Source organism: Topomyia yanbarensis, chromosome 1, assembly GCF_030247195.1.
Source record: "Topomyia yanbarensis strain Yona2022 chromosome 1, ASM3024719v1, whole genome shotgun sequence".
NCBI lineage: Eukaryota > Metazoa > Arthropoda > Insecta > Diptera > Culicidae > Topomyia > Topomyia yanbarensis.
This window is the reverse complement of record NC_080670.1, coordinates 200,922,800-200,935,888: the sequence shown is the minus strand read 5'-3', so window position 1 is coordinate 200,935,888 and position 13,089 is coordinate 200,922,800. Positions and strand designations below refer to the sequence as shown.

The window sequence follows — 13,089 nt, the reverse complement described above, 5'->3', positions numbered from 1 at the left end:
TTCTGGTTTTTATACTTGTGAAAGCTTAAATCCTATTTGTTGGATTTTGGGCTCTGCATTCAGCGGATTGTTGGAAAGCGCTGAGGTTTACTTGAATCTGACCTGAATGGACAACTACTGGTTAGTCTAGTTATGTACGGTATGTAAACTAAGCTGGATGACGGAGCACGCTATCCTCACAGTCCGACCCGCCAATTGAATGTATATTTAGACTTAATTGGAATCGGCTAGACCGCGACGCAGCGTTGCCATAGTTGCGGATTTTTCCGCAATCCTGCGGATTTTCCGCAATTTGAAATAGAGTGGCGGATTTTTCTGCGGATTTTCTGAATTTGCGGATTTTTCATGAACGAATCAAATGGCCTTAATTTTTTAATTTTAAATTGTATGTTTAAACACAATACGAACATTATATTATTTTAATAAATTAAATTATGCAATAATTGGCGCACAAGAATGTAAACGAATTTGACTTATAGGGGAACATGGGGAGGCTTGACCAGGTTTTCAGCTAAACTTGCATAACTCTCTAAAAAGTTTTCAATCGTTCAACACTCATTGAGATATGATGTAGAAAGGTAATGTGCGTGTTCATATTTTTTTGTAGAATTTTTTAATTATATTTGCAAAAGATATAAAAAATTTTCTGTGGACGTTTTCTCTGGTCAACTACGGGGAAACTTGACCAAGGCCTGGGGAAACTTGTCCAAGAAAAAATTGAAAAATCGGGATAAAAAATAAAGACATAAAACATACTGTAATCCTTTTTTCCATATCCAAATCCTTAGGTAACAGTAAAAAATATAGAAGGGTTGCGTTTTAAAAATTTCGATTTTTAAATGTATTTCCTTTTAAGGATTATCTGTACTGCTTACATTGCATTTTCACACGTTACGAAATTATCCATATTACTGCTAACTTTGACTACTAATACTAAAATATATAGACTGGTATTTTAGGTGGGATTTTTGTGTGACGTGATTAACATCAACAGTAGATACCACAGAGTAGTAAATATCAGAAATTTGGTATCTTTCTTCAGATTATTGTCACTTGGTCTAGTCTCACCAACATTGGTTCTTACGTTTAATATTGTGCAAATTTTAGTAATAATAATTCCAATGTCCCGATTAATGTAAAATCGTTTCACTATAAGAAATAAGATGTGGTATAAGTACTTTGAATGTAATTTTTAGTCAAGTAGATAAGTCTATACAAAGCTTGAAAAAAAACATAATTTAACTTAAATTTATCAATTACGGAATATTTTCTATAAGGAAAGGTATTTTTCATTCCAAACTTTTAAAATTACCTTTCATTCCAAACTTTTAAAATTACAAAGCATGAAATTTTTTTTGGAACCTAATAGAATTCGTCATAGCCAATAATAGAATTCTGCGCTTGGTCAAGTCTCCCATGTTCCCCTACTCACTTAACTCAGCTAGGAAATTTCTGGAACGAGTAAACAATTGATTTCGAAACGGCAAAGTAAATTTTGGTGTCTGAATTTCAGCGAAATAGTTTCAGCAACCATTGAGAACTCAATAAAAATACATTAAGTGTTGATTATTTTCGACCGTGTTCCTCGTCAGCTTGCTGTGGAAAAGCTAAGGCGGACTGGACTGCCGGACTGGCTGACTAATTGGATCCTCTCGTACCTTGCGAACCGTAGCGCCTCGGTGCAACTTGGAAATACACTCTCGGATCCTTTCCACATTTCATCTGGCGTTCCTCAAGGGAGTCATCTCGGACCTCTTCTATTTGTGCTCTAGGTGAACAACCTCTGCAGTGAATTATCGTATTCTAAAGTCATGTATGCTGATAATCTGAAAATTTACCGTGTCATAACAACTATGGTAGAATGTTGTGCATTGCAAAAGGACGTCGATAGGATCATTGACTGAAGTGACAGAAACGGAATGAGTGTGAATATTCAAAAATGCAGTACAATCACTTCTACACGAGTTGGACTCATCAAACGCAACACTATGCATTACACTGGTACGCATTATTCTAGAATATGGCGTTACTATTTGGGCTCTGTATCACACCATACACATTAATCGTATCGAACGGGTAGAGAAGAACTTTATCAGGTTTGCCCTTCGTCGGTTACCCTGGCAAAATCGTTTCCTGCTTCCTCCATATGAAGATCGCTGTACCTTCATCAATCTCCCTACGTTGCGAAACAGACGGATCTTTTTGCAACGACTTTTCATTTTCGACCTTCTGACAGACAACGTAGACTCTCCTGCGCTTCTAGCAAAACCTCAACGTTCCTGGAAGATCTGTCCGAATAATTGATTTTTTTCCTACGCTCAACACATTGCACGCAGCACGGCCAGAATAATCCGTTGGATGTTTGCTGTCAACTCTTCAACAGTGTCTATCATTTGTTTGATTTTAATACTTTACTAATATTAAAATCGTTCAAATTAAAAATAGGTTTAAGTTAGTGTGCGATGTAACTTTTTTTTTAATCGACGACAATACAATACAAGTGTTGAAGTTCGACAAAAAATACTATAAACTGAGATTGTTTCTTCGATCCCGCTTTTCTCGTTGTTTCAACTATTCGCTAAGTATTACATTAAATTTTTAAGCATTAAAATTTAAAAACGCTAAAGTTTTAAAACTTTACAGATTTCAAAGTCTATAATTTTGAAAGTATAATGCTTTAAAATCAAATTTATGAAGATTTAATTTTTTGTTTTGAATTTATGAAAATTTTTCTTATTGATTTTCAATTAATTAAATTTCAAAATTCTTGGATTCTCAAATTTTATTATTTCCGATTTTTAAATTTTGAGAAGAAATGGAACTTTAAAATATTTGAATTTTAAAGTTTTGAATGTTTAATCCTTTAAATCTTATGTTTTAAACTTTTTAATTCTCAAAATTTTCACAAAATTTTCAATTAACATATCTTCAAATTTTAAAATCTATGAATTTTTAAATGTTTAACTTCTCTAATTCTCAAATATATTTTAAATTTTAAAAATTGTTTAACTTCTCGAACTCTCAAATATATTTTGAATTTTAAAATTTTTTAACAATTATAGTTTTAAATCTTTATGCATTTAAATTTTTAAAAGCAAAACATCAAAAATTTCAAGTTAAATGTTTAGGCCCGTAAATTTTTAAATTTCCAATTGAACCTACAAAAAAAAATTAATATCTTAATTGTTTATTAGATTTTTAAATCTCCAACTTTAAATTTTTGGTTTCTAAATTTTGAACCTTTTAAATTTTTAAATCCTCAGATTTTAATATTTTTTTTTTAATTTTAAATAACTTTTCATAGTTTTTAGATTTTTAAAGTATTTAATTTCTAAAATTTTAAATCATTTAACTTGAAATTTTGAAGCATTTTGGTTTTTAAATTCGTGAGTTCCTGAGTTAGATTGTTTTTATTTCGATTATAGACGTTTTAGCCTTAGGGTCATTTGCCTCCTTTTTCAGGATAGAAAAATCACTTTAGAAAACTCTCTAACTCTATGTGCGAGATTGATAATTGAATCCAAGTGAGCTGCGAACGAGGCAAACGATTTATTATCCACGCTATGCCCGCCCCTTTGAATTTGATTGACGCATCCTTAAATTTTTGTGCTTTTTGGTAATTTTTTCAGTTCAGGTTTTTTTTAAATTTTTCGATGCTTTTATTTTTTAATCTTAATTGTTTTTGTTTTATTTGTGGAATTTATTAGGTTTTAATTGTGATTTTTCCATCATTTAATTAAATTTTTATATTTCCAATTCATGATTTTTTAAAATATTCCTTTTTGAAAATATCTGGTGCGCAGAACTAAATAAGGTCTGATCGGATTTCCACAGCTCCTTTAGTTCATTGAGAAAGTGGGTTTTCTCCCACATTCAGCGGCGAGTGTGAAAAAAGTTTTCAGTCAAGCATTTGAAAATTGAAAAATAAGTTATTCATACATAATGATAATAGATTGTAAAAAAGCTTGAAAAGCCCTTAATGGTAGAAAAAATAAAAAATAGGGCTTTTATTGCTTGCGGATTTTTACGTCAGCCAGTGATATCAAATTAGCGGATTTCCCAAAATAAATAGTGGCAACGCTGCCGCGACGAGACACCTCGCGCCGAAGCTCCGACAAACCGGAATCGCAGAACTGACCTCGGCACCTGGCTGGTTGGCTCGCTTTTGAACTCTCTCGCCTGCGAACTCTTCCTCGGAGTAGGCTGGATCCATCGTCAGGAACTAGACCGAGTAGTTCGCGAACAAGACGGAAGCTCAACGAGGAAGTGGTACTAAATAGCACAAGGGAACCGAAGGGAAGGGAATTTTATTCGTTAGTTGGACCGACTGACAGATGTCAAAAACTCTCCAAAGAAGACGTTAGTAGTGTGATTGCATCTATTCACATCTCTAATAATTGTCAGATTGATTGTCAAAGTAAATTTAACATAAGATTTTGACATTCATATACTTTTTCGTTGGACAATGGTCCAACTAAAAAGCGGTCCAGTTAAAAAGTGTCCAAGCAGCGAATCACGACTGTACTTGACATGAGGGATCGTTCCCGGCGAATCCGATACCGCGGGGAAAATGGTATGGATTCCATGTCGTAGGATTCTCTTCGAAAGGAAATTCCGGACAAACCGTTACTTTCCCATCGCAGATATTGATAGTAAACAAAAGAGAAAAGTTTTTTCTTTCAATAACTGCTATTGACTAATCTATGTGGAGTTGTGTTAGTGCGAGATTGAGGTTAAATCGGGTAGTTTTTTTGCCAAATGAGGTTAAATCAGATGGCGAATTGAAAACATAGCGTTATATGTATGTTGTCTATACACATTGCAACTGTGTTGGTGTCCTAGACGTCAAATAAGTCAATGGACTGTGTTTAGCCAGTAACGGTTTGGCCGAAATTTCTTTTCGAAGCGAATTTTGACAGTTGGCTCTTAAGTCGTAATCATTGTCGAGAACTTTATTTCCTCTAGGGATCCAAAATTGGTCGGTTACCCTATTCTCGAAATAAAAACACTAATTTTTATTCCTGTGGGTTCCAAATTCCGCTGATTACCTTAAGCCTTCGTCGGCCATAGTAATTTATAGGTTTGTAAACCCTGTTCCGTAATATTCGCGAACGCACCCGAACCAACCTCCGTCACGCACACTAGCACCACACCACGAAAACAACGATGTCACGATACAAACAGAAATGCTGTCAGTGCACCAACACATCCCCACGAACGACTGTCAAAAAACTTTTTTTTTCTTTTCCTTCGTCCAGTGACGATCACAATTTTCATCATGGCTCTTCGTTTCCGAGTTGTGTCATAGGAAAAACACGAATTTTTCGTAATTTCAGTGAAACCTAGTGCAAAAAGTGGCTAAAGTCCGACCCACCGTATCCGGGGCACCCGTTAGCAATGGATTTCGGCAAGTTGCTGAGCGTAGCGCAGCGCAATGCTGCTAACATGGAGCAGAAGTCTGAGGTAATTTTCCCCCATTGCTCCCCGTGTCTGGTGTAGAAATTTTTTTCAATATGTTGTGTGTGGTGAAGAATGTGGTTGCGATTATCGCGAGGAGAGGAACTGCCTCGTCGAATATGGTATTGTGGGGGACCCACTATATCACAGAGGTTCACTCACACGACTAGTTTGCGTGAGGTTCGCTTTGTTGTTGATGCAGTAAATGTAGTAGGTCCATTCCGAACCACTTGGTTGTTGTGCTGAGATTCTCCAATTTATTCTGGACTGTTCGACGAACATTTTTTTTTTGAATTGATTAACTACGATAGGTTGTTAATTTTACCTTTCATTAATGTCAAGGTAATTAGATTTTTACCTAATGTTAAGTACCCATTAAGTTAAGTCAAAAATTCTCAATCGAGTAAGCTACGGAACGTACATTTTAGGCTAATATATCCTGATTCCACATTTCCATTTCAGGGCCGCTACTATTCCACCAAATTTGCTCCCCCCAAGAAGGAATGCAAAGAGAAAAAACTTTCGGCTAACATCAAAAAGTTTCTGGCCAAGAAGGAAGAGGAGGAGCGGGAGAAAGCACTGGAGGAGCAGCGCAAACGAGATGAGCTACTGGCAAAGCGTGACCCGAAGGCCAAGCGGAAAATCGAAAAGATGCTCAAGGTGATCAAATCGGCCAACAAATCGGTCCTGGAGGATGCCATCGATACGCAGGACACGGCCTTGACGCTGCAGGGACCCGATCAACCGGACGAGGACGATTACGGGTACACGTCCAATGTGGCTTCCCATTTCTATCAGCAGCTGATGGAAAAGTACAAGAATACTCCAGAGGAGAAAAAGTTCAAAGATGGCGAGAAGCGGACAATGTCCAAGGATGATATCGATCGCGCAAAGGCACGGGTAAAGGAGGCACTGAACAAGGCGCAAGAGGAGGAGAACGCACCGCGTACTAGAAAGCGAAAAGACGCTGGCGAGGGAACGAGCGGTGGTGGTAGTGAACCGCCCGGAAGCAGTGCAGGTAGTACAAAGCAGGTTGGTCCCGATCGGTATGACCCCGATGAGGAACGACGAAAAGAAGCGGAAGCTAAAGCAAAGGAAGATGCTGCCAAGAGGAAAGCTAAGCGTCCGGCAGGACCTGCACCACCGGATTTTGCTACCCTGCTCAAATTAGCCGAACAAAAACAGTTCGAACCGGTCAAGGTCGAAGTCACGGAAGAGAAAAAGGAACCCGAACGGTTAATGACCAAAAAGGAAAAGAAAGAATATGAAGAGCGCATGGCGTATCTGGAACAGAAAAAGATTCGGGATCGGATTCGGAATGATCCAAGGCTTTCCGAGAAGGAGAAACAAATTAAGCTGGCAAGGTATGACGCTGCAAAATCAGGCAGCCGTAGTTCTTCCGCTGGAAGTGGTTCATCTTCGAGTACTTCAGTTAAACCGAGTTCTGCCCCGAACGTAATGGCACCGAATGGGAGAATTCCCAAGTTAAATTCGGCCGGAGCTGATAGGCCTCCGCTTCCTAAACCTACGTCGACTGCAGGTTCCTCAAAACCACCCCCTCACCGACCGGATGATCGGCAAAAACCTACTCCAGATCCGACAGCGCGAAGCAAACTAGAAGCTGCACTCACCGCCAAAAAAGCCCCTACCAGTTCTCTGCCCCCCAGGGAACCTGCAGCATCAACATCCAGCGCGGTTAAAAAACCTCTCCCATCATCCCATCCGAACGGTGCTAGTGCCAAGCAAGGTTCATCGTCCTTGAAAGCTGCTCCAACACCATCTCGGAACGGTCCTACAGCCTCAGGTGCCTCATCATCTTCGAGCTCATTAAAAACGCAACAGCCAGTGAATGGCCAAAAAGCCCGATCATTCCCAACTGCAGCAGCAACGGTACCGGCTGGAGCTGCTCAAAAACCACGCCAGTTCCCGCCGGCCGATGTACAACGATCGCGACCGGAAGCACCACGATCTCGTCCAGCCCCGCCGTCGTCGGATGCGGTTCAGCAGCGGTCGCGTCCCTTCCCAGGTCCCGATGTGATACGGAAGCGTCCCAGTGGCGGACCACCGCCACCCAAAAAGCGCCGACCCGTCATCGAGGACAGTGACAGCGAGTATGACTCGGAAATGGACGACTTTATCGACGATGGCGATGCCGAGGAGGACTACTCGTCCCACATCCGTGCCATTTTCGGGTACGATAAGTCACGCTACCGGGATGAGGACTTTGATGATCGACAAATGGAGTCGAACTACGCACAGCAGATGCGGGAGGAGTTCATCAGCAAGAAGCTCGGTTTGTTGGAAGATCTGGAGGATATGCGAGCGGAGGAGGAAGAAAAGCGCCAGAAGGCACTGGCGAAGAAGCAGAAGGCGAAAGGGAAATGAACCGCGTAGCGCGTGTGAACACGGATTGTTATGGAAATTTGAGTTTGTTTTTAATCGCTACTATTAACCCTATTTATTTTTTATTATGTATATTTCTAACATTATTACCGTACGTTTAGTTTTAGTCAAAATTTATCGCGACTTAGTAATCAGCATTCTTTGTTAGGTTGATGTAGTCGGTAATCATTAGTTTATTTTTTAGCGAAACACATCGCACGGATATCGTGAGCACGAAGTACAGTTCAGAAAAATTGTGGAATTCTGGGCAACGCGGATCAAGCAGATTATTTGGTGGACAATTGCAGTAACGATTTATTATACACATATAGTAGAACATGCAAAAAACACAATAAACATATACATAGTATAGCTGTTGCAATGATTTCGTTAGTTGCAATTTATTTATCATACATTTATTTTGTGTATTTCATTTGGGTTTAAAATTCAAGGGAAGATCCTGTACAAGATATTGTATTGAAAGTAGAACTGTAAAAGAAAATTAATGATTCTGGCAAATGATCTCGGAAAAAAAAAATCTTCGCTATTTTTATTCATAATCGCTCGAGTACGGACTTTCTTTCACCTTATTCAACCACATCAACTTTTTGTAGAAGTCTGCAACTTCTACGAATGTAGTTACAGCCACGACTTTTGATTTAACATGCCAAGTATCGTCAGACTGAAATCCAAATCCCCACGCGGCACCAAGAACAAGGACATGCTTAGGAACATTACGAAAACACCAAGCGCTGCGAGTCTGATCACAGTCTGATAAATTGCTGCTTCCAACGATCTGTGTAGCGGACCCTTTGCCTGTAAAATCAATCTTGACTATTGCCAACGGCATCTTCTCCTCTAATCTGCTCATGAGGTCGCGGTAGCGGTGGACAAGTTCGTGTATATTATAATTAAATACACCATTGGCGATCCATTTACGACGATCTTCAGGCAAACCCAGTAAGACTTCAGGGTCTTGCAAATTCATATCGGGGAGTGGGTTTACGTATAAAGTTTTGTTTCCACAAGTTATCAGCGTCGCCACGAATCCTACCGGGGGCGCCTCTTTCGGTTGTTCCTGTGGTAGTTTCGGAACAATGCGTTGACCATTCAACACAAACTCTCCGATTTCGTCTATGAACTGGACTGTTGACTTCAATCCTTTGGGAAAATACTGTAGTACAGATTTCACCAAAGAATTGCATATGCCTTCCCCGTTAGCAAGCGCGATTTTCGCAAAAACCTGCAGTTTTATAACGCACCGCAATGTATCGATATCCTTTTGTATGTCCCACACGACAATCCTTCTGGCTTCCATACAAGAAACAGTGGCCGTGGCGAGAGCATTTATAGCCGATTCAGTCTGAATTTGTACTTCAGACGGTGGTATGTATGTGATCACACTCGCAGTTAAGGACTGGAACATGTCGATAAAATCCTTATCATAATTATTAGCCTTATTTTGCGATACGTTGGATCGCTTTTTCGAACGAAAGTGATTTTTCTTCATTCTCAATATTAAATCAAGAGTGCTGATTCAAATGGACCTTAGTGACAAATGTAAACAAACTGAGTTATTTGCAGCACAGCATGTGATTACGACATAGATTTTTCATTAGGGCTTAAATCGCAAATGTAAACAAACTGCGTTTTCGCTATTACGACATTATGCAACAAAAATACTACAAGATTGAGGTGAAAATTAGTTAAAATGGTTTTTAGTTCGATGTATAATTAAAGAAAACAAAACGGCGAAACATGCATTTTCTTCGAGATTTCGAGTTAGGCCCTTCTTCTCATATGGAGTATAAAGGCCAAACTTACATTTTTAGTCAGAAGCGGGCGTACGGTTGTTATTCACAAATAAAAGAATAAACGGCGGTTCTATTATATAAATGATAAGCAATATCTACTATGATCATGTCTACTCGATAGTTGTTGCACATAAACATTCGAATATTTCGATATTTTCATGAAATTTGAAGAAAAGATTCACGCGCCCTTTCTTTTACATTGGGTTTCTATGCGCCCATTTGCTGAGCCCTATTAAAAAGTATACTGTCAAGCTCGCCCATTTACCCAGCCCTACCCAGCAAGACAGAGTCAGTTTAGCCCATTTACCGCGCCCTTCTGAAAATTATGTACACAGTTTAACCCTTCCGCAAATGGTAGTTGCTGAAGGGCGAAATCACGACTGGGATGCAAATTGGGCGTAAGTATTTTTTTAGTTTCTACCTACTAAAAGCACATAGGAATTAAATTCTTTGTTATATTGTCATAAGGTTTAACGAAAAATGCTTCCCGAAAGACACGGTCATGAAGTAATTTATACCTACAATAAAAACTACATTTAGAAAAGCTTCGTCGAATATTGAAACTGATTTTTCTCCATTTGAGTACATTGCGACTTAGGCCCTAATGAAAGATCTGTGTCGATTACAACATAGCTAACGAATACCGAAAACCAGGATTCATTATACACAGTATTTATCAAAATAACAAGCATTATATAAAAAGTCGCAAAGTTTTCATGATCATATTTTGAAATTTTGCACTTGAGACCTTTTAAAATGAAAGGACCTATGCGCGAAATATTTCAAAACCTCTGCAACTGTTCATAGGCGCCATACAAAAACGACGCAAGATTCATTTCATTCCATGTTTTCCCCACTGCACATAGGTACCTAGTAAAAACGTCCTAAGCATCAAAATAAAAGAAATTATTTTCTTCTGCTTATGCGACTTATTTTCGAAGTTGAATTTAATAAGTATAATAAATTAAATGATAATTGGAAAGCTTAGTTATTCTAAAGTAACATGCCATTCGTTAATTTTAACCACTTCCAGCCAATGATTTGTTAATATAAACTGAAGTTTCCCGCATTTTTTTCTGCAAGACTTCTGTTAAATCCAGTGCAACTATTTACCATAGTAATGAAGAACATTCGTATTCCGGTGCTCATTTTGTCGAAAACTTTGAAGAAATTCAATATTCGTCGTAAGAGCTACCTTTGCTGAAAAAAGCCGTATGTGCAGCGTCGTATGATTCTTGGGCCCGAAAAGAAGACCTATGTGAAAGGTCCTATAATTTTCAAAAGGACGCATCATTTTAAAGCGCTTAAAAACTACATTAGCACTAAACATTTCATATTTTTAGCATTATTTACCTAAAGAGCATAGTCCTTAGACTATATTGGCATAATTGTTCCATCAAAACGCATATTTGTTCTTTAATAGGGATTTGTTTTAGGTCCATGAAACTTCAGCCTCGTTTTTCTCAGTTCGAGCTCAATGTCACTTAGGACCTTTTGAATAAGTACTCTTGAAATTTTGTTTATCGACAGCAATTTTTTTGGCAGAGACCGCTCTGCTAGATTTCTGTAAGTCTTGGTTTGGCAGCCCTGTCAGATTACTGCGCGTATCCTGTCGGGTTAGTTGAGCTACACGCTCATTCATAACAACTCAAACTTGAGTGGCATGCCACTCTATTTCATAAAAAGTGCACGTAGTCAAAAAATGAGTTTGTCTAATTCACTCAGTTTTGAGTTTGGGATGCAAATGTCAAATTTGAGTACGTTTTACTCAAAAAGAAAATGAGAAAAATAATCATTCAGTATTTTTAATTTTATTATAAATAATGTCAACGGTACTTCAACTATCATTTACCTGTACCTCCAAGCGCTAGCGATGTCTGGAAATATAATCCGACGACGTTTTTGGACATCTCTTTAAGGGCCAATCAGCACTTCGTAGTAATGGCAGAAACTATAAAAACAGGATAGAAAGTTAGATTTGAATAGAACTAATGCTCAGAGAAACCTACCTTTTAATTTTCTGAATGTTCCGCGTTGACTTTACAGCTAATAGCACAGACTAACAGACATAACACTATGAGGGAATTCCCTCAAAAAACATCGATCCGACAATTTTCCCAGCACACTAGCGCCACCTTTTATTCACAGTCCTAAACACTCATTTACTGGTGGGTTACCCCTCAGGTTTGGGAACAATTTTTCACTAGTGGTCTATCCCCCATATGCTTGTTCATATGTCAGTGGCGCCATAATTTCAAATGTGGCCACAGTCCCAACTACAAATATTTTTAAAATGACCGTTAAAGCGGGCGAAGCTTTGTTTTTGAGTGTTATGTCTGTTAGTCTGTGCTAATAGGTCCGAGGCATAATCTTTTATCATGGTTTCAATCGACGTCAAATTCTACGCACTTTTTATTGAGAATAACTATTTTTTTCACCCGAAAGTTAAAAAAATTAATGGTTACTCATCAGTTGAGTTAATTCTACTCAAATTAAAACTCATTTTTTGACATATCAATAGTAATTCTTCAAAAGGGCGAATGAGACTTTTGTAAACAAACTTATTTCGCTCATTATTCCGGCACCGAGTTGAATTTCATGAAAAATACACATGAATCAACATCTTTACCCTTGGTAGATTCATTTTCAAATGTTTTCTGTGTTGAAATGATAATAAATTAGGAGAAATCAGCAAAACAAAAGTTTGTTTACAAATCTTATTAGCCCTATTCAAATGTTGATATGGATATTGCCTATATTTTTGAAATTGAGTGCTCTGTACTCAAATTTTGAGTAATTTTGAATGAGCGTGTTGGCCACACTCTAACCCGGTCAAACCATTCGGAATTTGATTCGGAATCCTGAATGGAGTCATTATGGATTCCAAATCAAATGCAATAACCGATTCTGAGTCGGAACCGGTTGTTGCATTTGATTTGGAATCCATAATGACTCCATTAAGAAATCCGAACCGGTTCCGGAATGAGTTTAACTGGGAACCAGAGTGCTAGGTGTGCTAATTAGCACGACCTGGGACGGGACCTGCGGAAAGAAAAAAAAAACGCGTGTCAAATTGATCCAGCACGCAAATGTCAGATTGAACCGGCTGTCCTCAGAGTGATTAATATGGGGAGTATTCTATTATTATTATTATTTATTTATAAAGGTTTTAACCACAAGGGTCATTCGCCTTTTTTAGAAATAATAAACATTTCAGGAAATTACATTTCAAAAGTATGAGAAAAATGCGAAAATTATTGCGATCGTCTGTCCTGGGCGCACTGCTTGCTGTTTCTCGTTATCTTTCTCGGGGGCGAAGCGTTATTGCCATTATTCCCTTTACCGTTTGCTGCTTGTTGGTTAATCTGTGTGTCCTCTTCATCGCTCTCGTGTACGTCCATATCACTATCGCTAGAGTTGGTTGATTGTTCACTGT

General features: G+C 38.4%; 1 protein-coding gene across 1 annotated transcript; it reads left to right on the top strand.

Annotated features, from left to right (window-relative positions):
* The first annotated feature begins 5,262 nt into the window (after positions 1-5,262).
* On the top strand, positions 5,263-8,244 carry LOC131687695 (protein SPT2 homolog). The gene is made up of 2 exons (XM_058971794.1): positions 5,263-5,463; positions 5,920-8,244. The coding sequence occupies exons 1-2, from the start codon at positions 5,398-5,400 to the stop codon at positions 7,840-7,842; spliced, it is 1,989 nt and encodes a 662-aa protein (XP_058827777.1). The 5' UTR covers positions 5,263-5,397; the 3' UTR covers positions 7,843-8,244.
* The last annotated feature ends 4,845 nt before the right edge of the window (positions 8,245-13,089 follow it).

Excerpts from the sequence above, each read along its gene's own strand:
- LOC131687695 (XM_058971794.1), top strand. The coding sequence starts at position 5,398 with ATGGATTTCGGCAAGTTGCTGAGCGTAGCGCAGCGCAATGCTGCTAAC. Across the intron at positions 5,464-5,919 it reads ACATGGAGCAGAAGTCTGAG|GGCCGCTACTATTCCACCAA; the intron begins GTAATTTTCCCC and ends TTTCCATTTCAG.